The 15,814-nt window shown below is 46.5% G+C and overlaps 1 protein-coding gene across 1 annotated transcript; it reads left to right on the top strand.

Annotated features, from left to right (window-relative positions):
• The first annotated feature begins 927 nt into the window (after nucleotides 1–927).
• On the top strand, nucleotides 928–9,469 carry GPX7 (glutathione peroxidase 7). Its single transcript, XM_059038122.2, is given in 4 exon segments — nucleotides 928–976; nucleotides 979–1,400; nucleotides 6,090–6,351; nucleotides 7,795–9,469. Coding segments are annotated over 4 exon segments (897 nt in total). The 3' UTR covers nucleotides 7,959–9,469.
• The last annotated feature ends 6,345 nt before the right edge of the window (nucleotides 9,470–15,814 follow it).

Here is a 15,814-nt window from a genome sequence, read left to right as displayed (position 1 = left end):
CTATTTATGAATGATTTGATAACTGTCTCCCCCATGCTGTCTCGTTCATCACTGCATGAAGGGCACCTAGAACAGAAGCTGGTGTAGAATGGGTGCTCAAGAAGTATTTGTTGAATGACTGTGTAAGTGCTTAGCCTGTACTGCATTACATGAAAGCTCGAGTTTTCTCAAGCCAGCCTGTGAGCTCCTGGAGAACTAGTACAGCATCAGCACCCAGCACTGTGCTTGGCTCTCAGTGGGGCTCCATAAGGGTTTTCCAAGTTTGGGAGGCACTGTGAAGTGCTGCCTAGATCCCCCATCAGTGAAGACTTGTAACACCAGCTATTGGGAATGCTATCAGTGAAGAGCCTTTAACTGTCAGCCCCCCAGGGACAGGGCCCCCTTGGCTCCTGTCATAACCCTTCCCAGATGACCCCACATCCCATGAAAAATGAAGGCAGGCATATTAGAGGCCTGGTCTAGTCATCTTAGCTCATCTGGGGACAACTCTGATGGGCCATTCTAGTTCCAGAGCCCCTATGGGATCAGCCATGACTGTCATTGGGCTTGCGTGGACCTCTGGACTTCTGCCCACTCCTGTTCCTTCCCCATCCCTTCCACAGGTGTGGATCCCAAGGGCACTCCCTCATAAACACCCTGCACTGCAATCTCCATCTCAGAATCTGCTTCCCAGGAACCCAACCTGAAATAGGCCCTCTCTCTTCTCTTCTCCTCTGTCTCATCCCTTTCAGGGGACGTCCATTCATTCACCTAAAGTTCTTAGGCACCATTCAGCTGACAAAAAGTTTCACATCCATTTTTCTATTGCTCTCATTCTGTACTGTCTAGGTGCATCAGGAAGGCAACAGATGGAGAAACTGGGGCCCAGAGAGGTGCAGCGACCAGCCTAAGGGCACCGCACTAATTAAAAACTAGCTAAGCTCCCAGATGCAGTTTTCCACCTCCCTTTCCCTACCTAGTCGCGGCATCCTGGAGCAAGAGGAGCCTCATTGAAACGAATTCCGGTCTCAGTGGGCAGAATCCTGAAACCATGGCTCTAGGGTCCGGGAAGGGGCGCGGAGTCCAACGCTCCCACAGTACAGATGGGGAGACTGAGGTCCAGAGGCCGGCGGTCCAGAGCCCGGCGATCCACCGCCCGCGTAGAAGAAGGGGGCGCGTCCTGCCCGGCTGGCCGCTTGGAGCCGGGGCCGCCTCCTCCCGCCCCCCGCGCCCGTGACCCCAGCCCTGCCTTTGCCCTTGCCACGCCGCCTGCTCGGGAGCGAGTCATGGTGGTGGGACTGGCGGCAGCATGGCTGCTCCTGGCGGCTGCTGCCTGCTCGCAGCGGGACCAGGACTTCTACGACTTCAAGGCGGTCAACATCCGGGGAAAGTTGGTGTCTCTGGAGAAGTACCGCGGCTCGGTGAGTGTCCGCCCGCCGGGCCTCAGCGCCGCCCAGCCGGGGCCTGACGGGGGCGCCCGACGGCCCGGGACCCTGCCGGGTGTGGCTCCGAGGGGCTCTGGCCGCTCGGCCACCCTGCCCTGGCTCCCCACCCCCACCCAGACATCCCGCCGGGCGCGGCGCCCCCAGATCCTGCGCCGGGTCTGTCCCTCGACTACGTGGCACGGCTCGGCGCGCGGTGAAACCCGAAACTCTCGCTGCTGGCGCCGATTTCCCTTCCAGCGATTTTGGGCAGCGGGGCCCAGCCTCCCACGCGCTGGTCTAAAAAGTAACCCTAGCATCCTAGGGCCTTTGTCTCTCCCATCCCCAGTTTCCACGTCCGGAACAGAGGGAGTTGGTGATATTAAGTCCATGAGAACATTGTGGAAATGAAAGCTCGGTGCAGAGGGAGTTCTTTCAGACGCACGGGGACCTTACACAGATAATCCTTTAGAGAGTAGTATACTAAGGCCCAGAGAGGGAAGGTCACACAGCCCTAGAAAGCACGGAGCCTGGAGGAGAACCGCTTATCCATCCGTGGCCTACTCTAGGCAAACTTTTAAGCTGGCAGCTCAGGCTGAGATTTAAGTGTCATCCAGTATAACTGCTACCTCCTTACCGAGAGGGAATCTCAGCTCAGAGAGAGGAAGTGTGCCTGGGTGATTCTTTGAAACAAGAGTGAGTTTTAGTAAGACCAAGAAGAGTATTCCAGGCAAAGAGAACTGTCAAATGCCGAGACTCAGAACTAGAACGGTGATGCTGGTGGCGAGGTCTTCAAGCAGTTGTGTTTGAAGGAGTGTAAAGCATGAGGGTGAAAGATGAGGCTAAAGAGGGTAGGGAGGGACCAAGAGGTGCCTTGAACCTACATTCAGAGACTGAAGTGTTGCACTGTGTGTAATGAAGAGCCCTCCAAGTTCACTTCTCAAGGTGGACCTGAGGCTGTGGTGTGGAAAGGGTGGGGAGTTGGTTTCTAATGGACAGGGAGGCCCAGCATCCAGATTTGGATGGACCACCCACAAATGGCTGTTAGCATTCTTCTCCCAGGAGCAAGGCCATCCTTAGTGAAGAAAGTACTCTCTAAGCCTTGGAATTCTCAATTATCCTGGGAGTACTGGGGATAGTAGTACTATTGTACTAGGTAAACTAGGTAAACTCACAAGGTATTGTGAGTTTCAAATGAGGTGACAATGTGGAAGCACTTGGTAGAGTGCTCTGTGCTTGTGTTTGTTGGGCCCCAGCAGGAACCTCATCCAGGACTCAGGGCAAAGGGCCAGTAAGAGCAGGGCCCATTGCCATTCAGGCCTTCCCTTCCCTCTGGTGCAGCTCACCAGAGAGCTCCAGGTTTAGCACTTAACCAGCTCTGCTACTCATTAATTCATTATTTATTGTTGAGCACCTCCTGTATACTAAGTACTGTGCCAGCCCTGGGGATACAACAGTGAACAAAACAGCTAAGTTTCCCCTTTAACAGAGCTTATATGAGGTGGAGAGGAGAGAGGCAATAAACAAGGAACGGAGAAATGAACAATGTAATTCCTAATAGTAATAGGTGCTAAGACAAAAACAGACAAAGGCTATTTGTTTTCAGAAGTAATAAGGCAACCAGGATGTGAGGAACAGAAATCCTGGAGAAAAATTACCTGGAAAGTAGACCCAGAATTCTGAGTGTTTTCATCCTCTAGGTTACTGATAAATCCTAAAAAGCATTGGAGCAAGAGGCCTAGAAATCAATCAGAAAGAAACTGAAAACAACAACAACAACGAAGTCACACACCTGCTACGAGGTAGAGTTAGAATTTGAACCCAGGCAGTCCAGTTCCAGAGCCTATGTCTTAATTTCCAGCTTATTTCCAGCTTTAGAGGGAAACCAGGAAGAGTCAGTCCAGGGAACCTGTAAATGAAACTGTGTGTTAACCCAAGCTTGGTTTGCCACTTGGGCAATATGGTCATTCATTCACCTGCAAAGAGCTACTGGCTCATTATGTGTATTTTGCCATGGGTTTTTAAAAAATTGGAAGCAAAAAACCCTGGCTTCTTTATAGGCACTACATGCCTGCTACTATGTCTCCAGGGTCCAGCCCTGGAGACATAGCCATGAGCAAAATTGTATGGTTTGTGCCCTCATGCTAACTGGGAAGACAGTCATTTAGACCAGTGTTGAGTGTAGATAAATGGGTGACACTCAGGAATGCCCTTGCCTACACTGTGAGATTATGTACATATAGGCCCGAGTGTAGTGTGTATGTGAATGGTTTATTTATTTGCTTGCTTTTGTGTACTCATCTGACTCTGCATCTGTGCTTGTATATGTATATGTAAATTTACTGTGTGTATTTAGGTGTATCTGTCTGTGTTTTGGTCACTTTAAAGATAAGCTTTTTGGGGCTTCCCTGGTGGCGCAGTGGTTGAGAATCCGCCTGCCGATGCAGGGGTCACGGGTTCGTGCCCTGGTCCGGGAAGATCCCACATGCTGCGGAGCAACTAAGCCCGTGAGCCATGGCCGCTAGGCCTGCGTGTCCGGAGCCTGTGCTCCGCAACGGGAGAGGCCACAGCAGTGAGAGGCCCGCATAAAAAAAAAGATAAGCTTTTTGGATTCAGGCACAGAAATAGAAATAGGATTTCCCTCTTTCCAAAAGTATGGGCAGACACACAAGATGTAGGTTAGAAATAAACAACCTTTAATGCTCTCAGTGCCCAAGGATCCAGTAGAGAAGAAAGAGGAAGACCTCTAACTAGTGAAGGGAGCTAAGAGTCCCAGTTTCTCACCACCACAGGCACAATATGGCATATGCTGACAAAATGGGGGAGGTTATTCTAACAGCCTGTGGCCCCAAGGAATGGGTGAGGGAGATACAGCACAGTGGTTCTCATCGCCTAGCTCAGTGGTTCTCAGCTGGTGGTGATCTTTTTCCCCAGGGGACATTCGGCAATGTCTGGAGACAATTTTTTTTTTTTTTTTTTTTTCAGTATGCGGGCCTCTCATTGTTGTGGCCTCTCTTGTTGCAGAGCACAGGCTCCAGACGCGCAGGCTCAGCAGCCATGGCTCACGGGCCCAGCCGCTCCGCAGCATGTGTGATCTTCCCGGACCAGGGCACGAACCCATGTCCTCTGCATCAGCAGGCGGACTCTCAACCACTGCGCCACCAGGGAATCCCCTGGAGACATTTTTGATTGTTAAGACTAGGCATCTAGTGGGTGGAGGCCAGGGACACTGCTAAACATTCTACAATGAACAGGACAGCCACCTCACAACAAAGATTATCCAGCCCCAAGTGTCAGTAGTGCTGAGGTCAAGAAACCCTGTCCAGCCTCAGCAGTCTGTGTCCGAGTATGTCCAGTGCCCCAGGCTGCCCCTGGAAGGTGGCCCTCTTTATGGAGCCAGCTGGTATAATCCTGCCTCTTCTAGAAAGTGGCCAGGACTTCCCTGGTGGTGCAGTGGTTAAGAATCCGCCTGCCAATGCAGGGTACACGGGTTCAATCCCTGGTCCGGGAAGATCCCACATGCCATGGAGTAACTAAACCTGTGTGCCACAAATATTGAACCTGCTCTCTAGAGCCTGTGAGCCACAACTACTGAGCCTGCATGCTGCAACTACTGAAGTCTGCGCGCCTAGAGCCCATGGTCCGCAACAAGAGAAGCCACAGCAATAAGAAGCCTATGCACCACAGCAAAGAGTAGCTAGCCCCCGCTCACTGCAACTAGAGAAAGCCCGCGCACAGCAACAAAGACCCAACGCAGCCAAAAATCAATCAATCAATAAATAAAATGTTTAAAATAATAATAAAATAAAATAATAAAATAAGAAGTGGCGAGAGAGATAGGGCTTGGCTACCTATAAACAGGGTGAGAATTTAAATCCTTTAATGATATATAACTAGAAGCTAAAAACATAGCATTGGTGCCAAAATTGTAACTGCAGTAATATAATCAAGTTCCATCAGCCAGATTTATATTTATCACCAAACGGCAATAAATAAATATATTATAAGGCAATCATAAATTTAAGGGTTAGTCTAGTGATAGAAGAAAGTGGTATTTGTTTGCTGGAGGGAGAGGGGCAAAAAGGGATTGCCCTGAGGTTCTTGGGATCCTTTTATCAAGAAAACCATATCTGTCTATGTACCCATTCAGGTGATCATATATATGTGCACACTTACTTATTCATTCAGCACATACTTTCTGAGACTTTTCCACGTGTCAGGCCCAGTAATGAAGTGAACATAGCTCCTGCCCTCAGTGGGTTCCCATTCTAGAAGGAAGACCGACACATGTATAGGCAACTACAGTGTAGAATGATGAGTGCTAGTTGACTGAGCCAGAAATTGAACCCAGGTCTGCCTTTTCTCTCTCCTGTATCACCTCCTGATATGAGTTCACTAGTATGTGTGCCTCTCTCTGTGATGGTGTTCTGTGTGTTTGTGGGCATGTGTGATGTGTGCTAATGTATCTTTGTGTCGTGGGGCACAGGCATACCCATTCATGTGTATTGTGTACTTATTCTCATGAATGTTTATGTATGTGTTTCACACGTCTGTAAGACCCTGCATGTTTATGAGAGAGAGCATTAATTGTTGAGGGGGCATCACATACGTGGGTATGTCAGGCCATGTACAAGTGTGTGCCTCTTCACTGGTTTGTGTATGTGTCTGGGTTTTGCTTTTGCCACCCAGGTGTCCCTGGTGGTGAACGTGGCTAGCGAGTGTGGCTTCACAGACCAGCACTACCGGGCCCTGCAACAGCTACAGCGGGACCTGGGGCCTCACCACTTCAACGTGCTTGCCTTTCCCTGCAACCAGTTTGGCCAGCAGGAGCCCAACAGCAACAAGGAGATCGAGAGCTTTGCCCGCCACACCTACAGTGTCTCTTTCCCCATGTTTAGCAAGATCACAGTCACCGGCACTGATGCCCACCCTGCCTTCAAGTACCTGATCCGTGAGTCCTGAGCCTTTCCCTTACCTTCCCTCAGCTGGCTGAGGCTGTGGCTCCCTGGGCAGCAGAAGCTACTGCCTGGCTGGGTGACCTGGGGCCCCTTAGACCCACACAGGTGGGATGATGGTCTGTTCTAGCTCAGGAGTATTCCTGCCTAAGAATATCTCCGCCCCTGCTGCCTTGCAGGTCTCCCTCAGAGTCACTCTTGCAGACTTCTCTGGGCTTCTGTTTCCATCTGCGGGGGCTCCTAGAAGGAGACTGGACCCTTAGAGTTTAGTCAGTGGGAATTAGTTGAGCTTATAGACTTAGCTGCAGGCAGGGGACGCCACATGCCTGGAGAAGGCTGGCCCGTATCTCCTGTCCTGAGTCAGAGGCAAAGTGTGTAGGCCACAGGAGAGAAACCTTCTGAGCTAAAATACCAGATCTTGGGAATTCCCTGGCAGTGCAGCAGTTAGGACTCGGCACTACCACTACTCGGCCTGGGTTCAGTCACTGGTTGGGAAACTAAGATCCCAAGCAAGCTGTGTGGCGCAGCCATAAAAAAACCAAACAGATCTTAATATTTGAGAAATAGATTCCTTCTGCAGAAGCCTCAGAACCACAAAATGGGGTCATTAGCCAAGCTTGTCATTAAGTCCTGTTTCCTTTCTCAGGCCTTTCCCTTCCTTTGGGGGCTCCATTTCTGCCTTCTCTCACCTCCTATTCCATGCTTCTGGTTGCCTTCATATCCCTCACTACCACCCCCCTGCCGCCAATCCATTCACCTGGAAGAGTAAATAACAAACAACAGTGTAGCAAACAAAAGGTCCCTTACTGAGGCAATTTGAATTTTGCTTTGTGGGTCAATCCTAATATTTGTTTTTTTTTCCCCTGTGTGTTTTTATTAGTTCCTTCTCAGTTCCCATAGTTATAGATCAAACCTGGCTGTGCTTTAGAAGCACCTGGGGAGCTCTTAAAAATGCATTAGCCTGAGACCTACTGAAGCAGAGCCCAAGAATCTGTTTATATTAAGCCCCCCTCCTCCACCACCACCACCACCATGATTCAGATGCAGAGAGTCCATGGACTAACATTTGGAAACCATTGAGATTTAATCAGAAAATAGGATATAGACTGTGTAGTAGTTTGAGGTCATTAATAAAGGAAGATCTGATATTGCCTTACCCAGCACTTCACAGAATCATAAAGCATTAGTTCTCAACCTGGGCACCAGATTGCAATCTCCTGGAAAGCTTTTGAAAAATACTGATGCCTGAGTCTCACCCCCAGATATTCTTACTTAAGTGGTCTGGGGGTAGGGACTGGGCATCAGGATTTTTAAAAGCTCTCCAGTTCATTCTAACTAATAAAACCACTACTTCATGGCAGAGATGGACACCAATAGTGGAATTCCAGGAGAGGGGACACAGGGAAGCACACTTTGCTCTCCTTCTTCCTTTGCTCTAGAGACTTCTGGAAAGGAGCCCACCTGGAACTTCTGGAAGTACCTAGTGGCCCCAGATGGAAAGGTGATAGGGGCTTGGGACCCAACCGTGTCGGTGGAGGAGATAAGGCCCCAGATTACAGCGCTTGTGAGGAAGCTCATCCTGAAGAAGCGAGAAGACTTATAACTACTTTCCCTCCTCTCCCAAAGCAAACTCAAATGGTGCTACAGGGGAGAGACTACTGACTCTCCTTCCTCCATCTTATCCCACCTACCCCATCACTCCTGTCTGGGGAAAATTCTAGTAGTTTGATTATTTGAATCTTAGAGCAACCTGTAAGAACCCCTGACCAGTGACAGCTCTTGACCAATGACTCAACAGCCAATAAGAACCTCTAGCCCATGAAAACATGTGGCAAATAGAGATACAAGCAATAATCTCCTACCTGTTATGAACTCTCTAAAATGAAGCCAATTCCTACCTCACAGGGCTGTTGTGAGGATGAGGATGAAAGGCCTATGAAAGTGCCTAGGGCAGTGCCAGCTAACTAGGAGGCATTCAATACATTTTTTGCATATGAACCAAAAAAGAAGTTGTGATCAATAAAAACTTGAACCCAACATGAATTTCCAGCCATGAGAATCCAGGCCAAACATTTGTTGTTGTTGTTGTTGTTGTTTTCCTATGTATTTTTTTCAATTACAAAAGTAATACAAATTCATTGTAAAATAAGATGATACAAAATAAAAATGAAACTATCCCCCTCATTTCCTATATGGTCACTTCCTGGAGGTAAACACTGTTAGCAGTTTGGTACCAAGTCTTCTCAGACTTTTTTTTATCAAGCTTAGCACTATTGCCCAATAAGAATTCACTGACCAAAAGTACACTACAATTACAAACAGGCAAAGGATAAGAACAGATCATTCACAGAAAAATAGAGACGGATAATGAGGATATGAAAAGATGTACAGCCTCATTCAAGTTGGAAAGATTCTGTTATATGATAATACCTGTCATTGGTGAGGATGTGGGGAAATGGGCATTCGCATAAGCTGTCGATGGAACAACAAACTGGCACAAAGTTTTAAAGGATGACTTGTCAATATCTTTTAAAACAAAATGTTTATATGCTTTGATCCACCATTTCTCCTTTTAAAAGACTCCCAAACTGTGCAAATATATGTATACAATAATATGTATGTACATTGTTCATAATGGTGAAAATTCGATGCAATCCTTGTGTCCATCAGTATGGTTTGGTAACAAATTATGGTACAAATCCAAATGATAATAATAACTAATACAGGGCTTCCCTGGTGGGGCAGTGGTTAAGAATCCTCCTGCCAATGCAGGGGACACAGGTTCGAGTCCTGGTCCGGGAAGATCCCACATGCTGTGGAGCAATTAAGCCCATGTGCCACAACTACTGAGCCTGCACTCTACAGCCCGTGAGCCACAACTGCTGAGCCCGTGTGCCACAACTACCGAAGCCTGTGCACCTAGAGCCCGTGCTCCACAACAAGAGAAGCCACCGCAATGAGAAGCCTGTGCACCACAACGAAGGGGAACCCCCGCTCGCTGCAACTAGAGAAAGCCCGCGCGCAGCAACGAAGACCCAACGCAGCCAAAAATAAATAAATAAAATAAATTTTTGTAAAGGAAATAATAAAAATATATATAAAAATAATAATAATAACTAATACAGTTATTCAAATGAATGAATCAATTTCTATGCTACCATAGAAAGTTGTCCAAAAGTGAAAAAATGGCAAGTTGTAATGAACACATGCACACACAGGAAAACATCCAGTACAAACAAGAATAATATTTTTATTAAAAATTTACAATGTTAAGTGTGAGAGAGAGAGGGACAGAAGGAGGGAGGGAGGGATGTAGACCAAACTGTTAATGGTGGTTGTCCGTGAGGGCATGGGGTGGGATAACAGGAGTCATTCACTTTCTTTGTTAAGTATTTTTGTAATGTTTGAATTTTGTATGTAAAAATACGTATTTCACTTTTATATAAATATAGAAAAGAGGTGATGATGAGCAGAGTCACTGATAGATAATTTATCGGCCAATGAGAATTTCATGTCTACTTCTCCCAAAGTCACTCTTCCAGAAGAAGGAAACTCAGATTCAAGTCTTGGCTGTGCCCTTGACTCACACACTGAGCCAGTTGTTCCCTCTCTGCTGTCTTCCACTTTCCCACTGGACAGTGAAAGGGTTGAACTGTGCTCAAAGCCTCCCTTAATGATCCTTTCCAAAAGCTGCAAGAGTAAATGAAGGCTTTCTGTGGGCTGACCACACACCACCCTGTGGTGGCCTCCAGCCTGTCCTTACACACCCTCCTCCAAGCTCTGGCTCTACACATGGTCGTTTCTGTGTGTGCGTGCGCGCGCATGCGCGCGCACACACACACACACACACAGTGAAATCCAGCTATCACAGAAATTTTTGTGATGAACATCTCAGAACCACATTCTCAATGGACATCTCTCTGACCTCACCCTACTTGACCTGTCAGCCACTTCTGACGTTGCTGATTGTACGACTCTTCTCCCTCACACATTCTCTTCCCTTCTTAGTTTTCCTGCCCTTGTCTTCTCTTGGTCTTCCCCCATCTCTCTGAGTGCTCCTTCCTTCTCAATGTCCATGACTTTTCCTCCTCTGCCCACTCCTTCCCTGTTGGTCTTCCTTAGGCTTCTAGGCGGGTCCCTTTTCTCACTTCATATACTTTTCTGCAACCATCTCATTTTTTCTCGTGGTTTTGACTACTGTCTACACCCTGATGATACCTAAATCTCTACCTTGTATCTATGCTGGACTCATACCCACTTGCCTACTGGGCATGACTAGAGACACCTCAATTCAGTGTCTCCAGAACTAAACTCATCACCTCTCCCTGACACACCCACTCTCCCTTATCCCCAGCCTTCATGAACCCCCTAAGCCTTTCCTTCCACACACCACTCACTCGCTCACTCACCATATTCTCATTGTTTAAGCAACTGCCTTCTTTTTCCTCCTCAGCACAGTGCTTGGCCCTTAGCAGATTAAACTTAGTTATATGGGAAGCATTTTGAGCACTGGCTCCATGCTATCCCTGCCTAGACCCTATCTGGAAAACCAAAGACAAGCAAACAGTTCCCCCCAGCAGTTTAGAGTCCAGCTGAGGATTTTGCACTCCAAATTAGACCTTCATTCCTAGGCTTTGTCAGCTTTCTGCTGTTCCCAAGTCCCCTCTAATGTGCAAGAGTCCTCCTAGGAAAAACCTCATTTTATGTTGTTATTAACTGTTACCTCAGTCATTGGTTAAGCAATATCTGCTAACAACTTAGTTTTAAATTAATCCCTCGGTAATCATCTAACACTTGAATAGTTAATATTTGATTTTCTACTGATGCCTTAATTATCTTCTAACACTTTACTTATAAGCCAAATATTTTATTTATTAGGTTATGTCTTAGCACTTAGCAGTTTAGCTATTTGCCAACACTTAATTATTAATCACTATTTTAGTTGTCTGCCTAAATCATATTACCGATCACTAAGCTCTCTGCTATTAGTTTAGAGGTGATTAGCAAGCCTGGGACCACCAGTTAGGGGTTTGGGGAAGGGCTCATTTCTGGCTGCCAATACGATAATAGCCTCTGTCTTTTGTTGAGCTCTCTTTTCACCCTCAGATGATTCTCATTCACTATCAACTGGTCCTAGGTCCTCAAAGAGAGGGTGGACCCATCCTAATTGCTTATTTATTTCTCTGAGCTGGGCTGGAGTGTGGAGGGAGGAGAGCGTGACTATGAGGGGAATCTCTGGAAAATTATGGTTGGAAGGGACTTTCATTCATCAACAAGTATTTCTTGAGCATTGCCTATGTGTCAAGTTCTGCATTAGGTTCTAGGGATACATCAGTGAACAAAACACCCATGTTCCGAGCTGTCATGGTGCTCAGAGAATAGTGGGAAATAGTGGGAAACATTAAACAAATAATTACACCAATTATTATACAATTACAATTATGATAAGCACCAGGAAGAAGTACAAGGAAGCATGAGCATGTATAAAAGTGGCATTGGACATATTCTGGAGTTCAGTGGAGGCTTCCCTGAGAAATGACATTTAAGCTGAGAGCTGAAATTTTAATAAGAGTTAGGGCAAAGAAGTAGAGGGGACAGTTTGTAAACAGAAGCAGTGGCTGGAGCAAAGACCCTAATGAGGGAAGATGCTCAACAGAATGGAGCCAGTGCTGCTTGGAGCGAAGCGATAGGGAGAAGGGTCAGAGAGGTAGGCAGGGGCCAGATCATTCAAGGTCTTGTGGGATCCAGGTAAGAAATGATAGTGACTTGACTTAGCATCACAGAGTGTGTTTTCAGGCCCAAACCTGAAGGTCAGAAATAAACCCTTGGTGCAGAGGCAGACACTGAACTACAGATAGGAAGAGTAGATGGCTCTGGGGCTACCCGGAGCACCGGTCAGCATGGAGACACCTGTGGAAGGCAGGCAGATCTGAAACCTCCCAGCTCCAGCAGGGCCAGCCTGGTGTTTGCTGGAGGGAATTGCTGAGGCCTGGATCGCTACAAATCACCAAGCTGCTTGCATAGATTCCTGGGCCCCAGAGGAATTACATTGCAGGTGGTCAGTAGGCTACATTTCAAGAAAGAAACACTGCCTTGGGTATAACAAAAAAAACTCTGCAGCTTCCTCTCCTCCCCACATCTCTTTCAGTCCCTACATCTTAGCCCTTACCTGTGACTTTTACCACTTTGTGTCGGGATAGAGATTTGGCAGCTGTAACAAGAACCCAAAGTAAACACAGTCTCAAAAAAAGTAGAAGTTTTTTCTATACCATGTAAAACTTGGACCTTTACCTGCTCCATGAATTAGTCAGGGGCCCGGGCTTATGGCTCTGGCATCCCTAGGACGTTGTCATCAGCTGCATGACCCAAGACAGCTGATCACCTCACCCCTTTGCCTTTAAGGGCATGACTACAACACATTCTACAAGTCAGAAGAACTTAGTCAATAGCCATACCCAGACATAATTTATTTTCACTAGGAAATAAAGTTTTTATTCTGTATGGCCCTGTGCCCATATGAAAATTGAGTTCCATTAACCTAAAAGAAGGGGAGAACAGATGTTGCAGGGGTCAGGGACAAATAGCCATCGCTGTGCTATATCTTAACATTTTTCAAATCTCTCTCCTCTCCTTTTTCCTGCTATGACTATCCTGACTCAGGATTTATCATCTTTCTGGCTCATATCCTTGGCCCCAATTACCTCCTTCAATCCATCCTTCATGTCACAAGCTGAATGATGTTCCAAAAAGCAGACCTGAGCACATCACCTCTCTGCTTCAGTGTGCCCCCCCAACCCTTATCCTTGGAATAAAGGCTTGGTTCTTTAAACTGTCATTCAAAGTCCTTGTGCCTCATCCGCCTCAATTTCTAACCGTTGGTGTTGCTACAGCGCCAAACTGCTTGCTATATTCTCTCTCATTTCTTCCTCCCATTGCACAGGTAGAAATTCTCTTCCTTTCCCTCGTATTGCTGTGCACCTTATCTCTGTTGTATTCTTTGAACGTAAGAAATGCCTGGCCCATAGTAGGTGTTCAAAAGTCATATATTGACCAACTACCTCGTTGTCATCATCTATGTCTGTTTCTAAGTGTCCTAAAGACTGTCTCAGCCCCTGCATCAGCTAGGTTCCCCGTAAGAGGCTCAAATCCTCCCATGGAAGGGGTGACCAATCTCAGTAAGATGGGAAAGCCCAGTCAGAAGGCCCCTTCTTCTAATCTCTTGGAATATGAGTGCTCCCCTCTGAGCACAGGACCAATTGCGCCCTTCTGGTCATTCTCCAGAGGGGGTCCCAGGGCCACAATCGTCCCTGGTGTTAGTGACGATCGCATGGGAAAAACCTATATTTTAAAAATTACCCGTTTTTCATATGACATTCAAATTTAACCAGCCGTCTTGCAATTTATCTGGCAACACTAATCCAGGGTTGAATACCTTGCAGTAGGAAGTTGAACTAGATAGCCTCTAGGATCCTTTCAACTCTAGGAAACAAAGATTCTGACTCTTCTGATTCACCTTGTAACTCCCAATGAAAGCAGAAACTCAGGATTAAAGTCAAAGAGCTGAGAACATAGTTAATAGGCTAATTAACATAACAAATGACAATATCCCCTTACTAGATTGGGACAGTCACTTAATCTACCTCAACCTCCATTGCTTCATCTAGCCAATAAAAGGAAACCAAGATTTTACCTAATAAATGCTGGGCACTGTGCTAGACACTTCTGTCTATATGCTGTCTCCCCTGGAATGTTCAGCCAAACTAATGTGTGAAGAGGCCCTTTGTAAGTGGAAGTGGGCTGTAACAAATGTGAAACAGTATTAGCATTAGTGTAGCACCTATCTCTAGCTGATTTCCTTTACTGAAACCTTCAGGGGAAAGAAGTTTCCCTAGTTTGGTCATATTGTAGGGGAAAAACATTGTCTAGGACTCTAGTGTCTAGAGCAGTGATTCTTAACTAAGGGTGATTTTGCTCACCAGGGGACATTTGGCAAGGTCTGGAGACATTTTGGTTGTCACAACTGGGTAATGGGTACTACTGGCATCTAGAGGGTAGAAGCCAGGGATGCTGCTTAACATCCTACAGTATACAGGACTGTCCCCTACAACAAAGAATTACCTGGCCTAAAATGTCAGTAGGCTGAGAAATCATGGTCTAGAATACTGCCAAGCAGAATTTATATCCCAGCTCTACCACTTAGCAGCTGGGCGACTCATGGACTTTACCTGTCTGTGCCTCAGTGTCCTCTTCTGGGATATCTGGGATATTAATAGCACCTACCTCTAGGCCTATTTTGATGATTAAATAAAAACACACCCATAAAGCACTGGAGTACCTGATACATAGTAAACATTCAGTAAATGATAGTTCTTATAGTTATTTAAGTATTACTGTCCCCTCTTTAAAGATAGGAAATTGAGACTCAGAGAGGGGAACAGACTTGCCCAAGGTCAAGAGAAGAAGCAGTTCTAGTCATGGGGTTGTCAAACGTCACCAAGAATCTTCTGTAGACAAAGGTTGCAGTTTTCTTGCATGTGGACCTAACATGAGACACCATCCTTGCGCTCAGCAAAGTGGAAGGAAAAGAAGAACCAACCTTTACTGAGTGCTCACATAACCTATATCTCATCTCTTAAGGTAGGTATTATGATTTCCATTTTACAGATATGACTAAGTGAGAAGTCTAAAGTCTCCCAGCAAGTCAATTGCCAATAGCAATTGAAATCCAGGCTGACCCAGTACCAAAGTGCCTGCCTCTCCCTCTGTTCTCTGGTCCCTAGACTCTGGTAACACTCCAGCAGGGACAGGGAGGGTTTAGGGTTGGAGATTTTGATTCTGGGAGAAGGCCGTTCAAACCAGGGTGCAGCAGTCTTGGAGTAAATTGCAGAAGTGGCTGATCTCAGACTGAAAAAGAACCGTGAATATGAAAAATGCATAATAAATAAAGTGCTGGACTCACGTTGAGACCAAAGAAGGAGGTAGACAAAGGCAGTGTTTGTTTCCTTGAACTTTGGGGACTGGCAAACCCAGGACAAATCCTAGTTTCTGCCATTCCTGGCTGGGTCCTTGGGTGAGAACTTAACCTCTCTGAGGCTCAATATCTTTATGTATAAAATACCCTTTCAGAATCATTTGTTCATTTATTTTATCTTTGTAACATCTTTATTGGAGTATAATTGCTTTACAGTGTTGTGTTAGTTTCTGCTGTATAACAAAGTGAATCAGCTATATGCATACATACATCCCCATATCCCCTCCCTCTTGCATCTCCCTCCCTATCCCACCCCTCTAGGTGGTCACAAAGCACCGAGCTGATCTCTTCCCACTAGCTATCTATTTTACATTTGGTACTGTATGTCCATGCCACTCTCTCACTGCGTCCCAGCTTCCCCTTCCCCCTCCCTTTGTCCTCGAGTCCATTCTCTACATCTGTGTCTTTATTCCTGTCCTGCCCCTAGG

This window comes from Kogia breviceps, chromosome 1 (genome assembly GCF_026419965.1).
Source record: "Kogia breviceps isolate mKogBre1 chromosome 1, mKogBre1 haplotype 1, whole genome shotgun sequence".
NCBI lineage: Eukaryota > Metazoa > Chordata > Mammalia > Artiodactyla > Physeteridae > Kogia > Kogia breviceps.
Note: the sequence above shows the minus strand (reverse complement) of the source record. Positions and strands in the feature narration are given on the sequence as shown.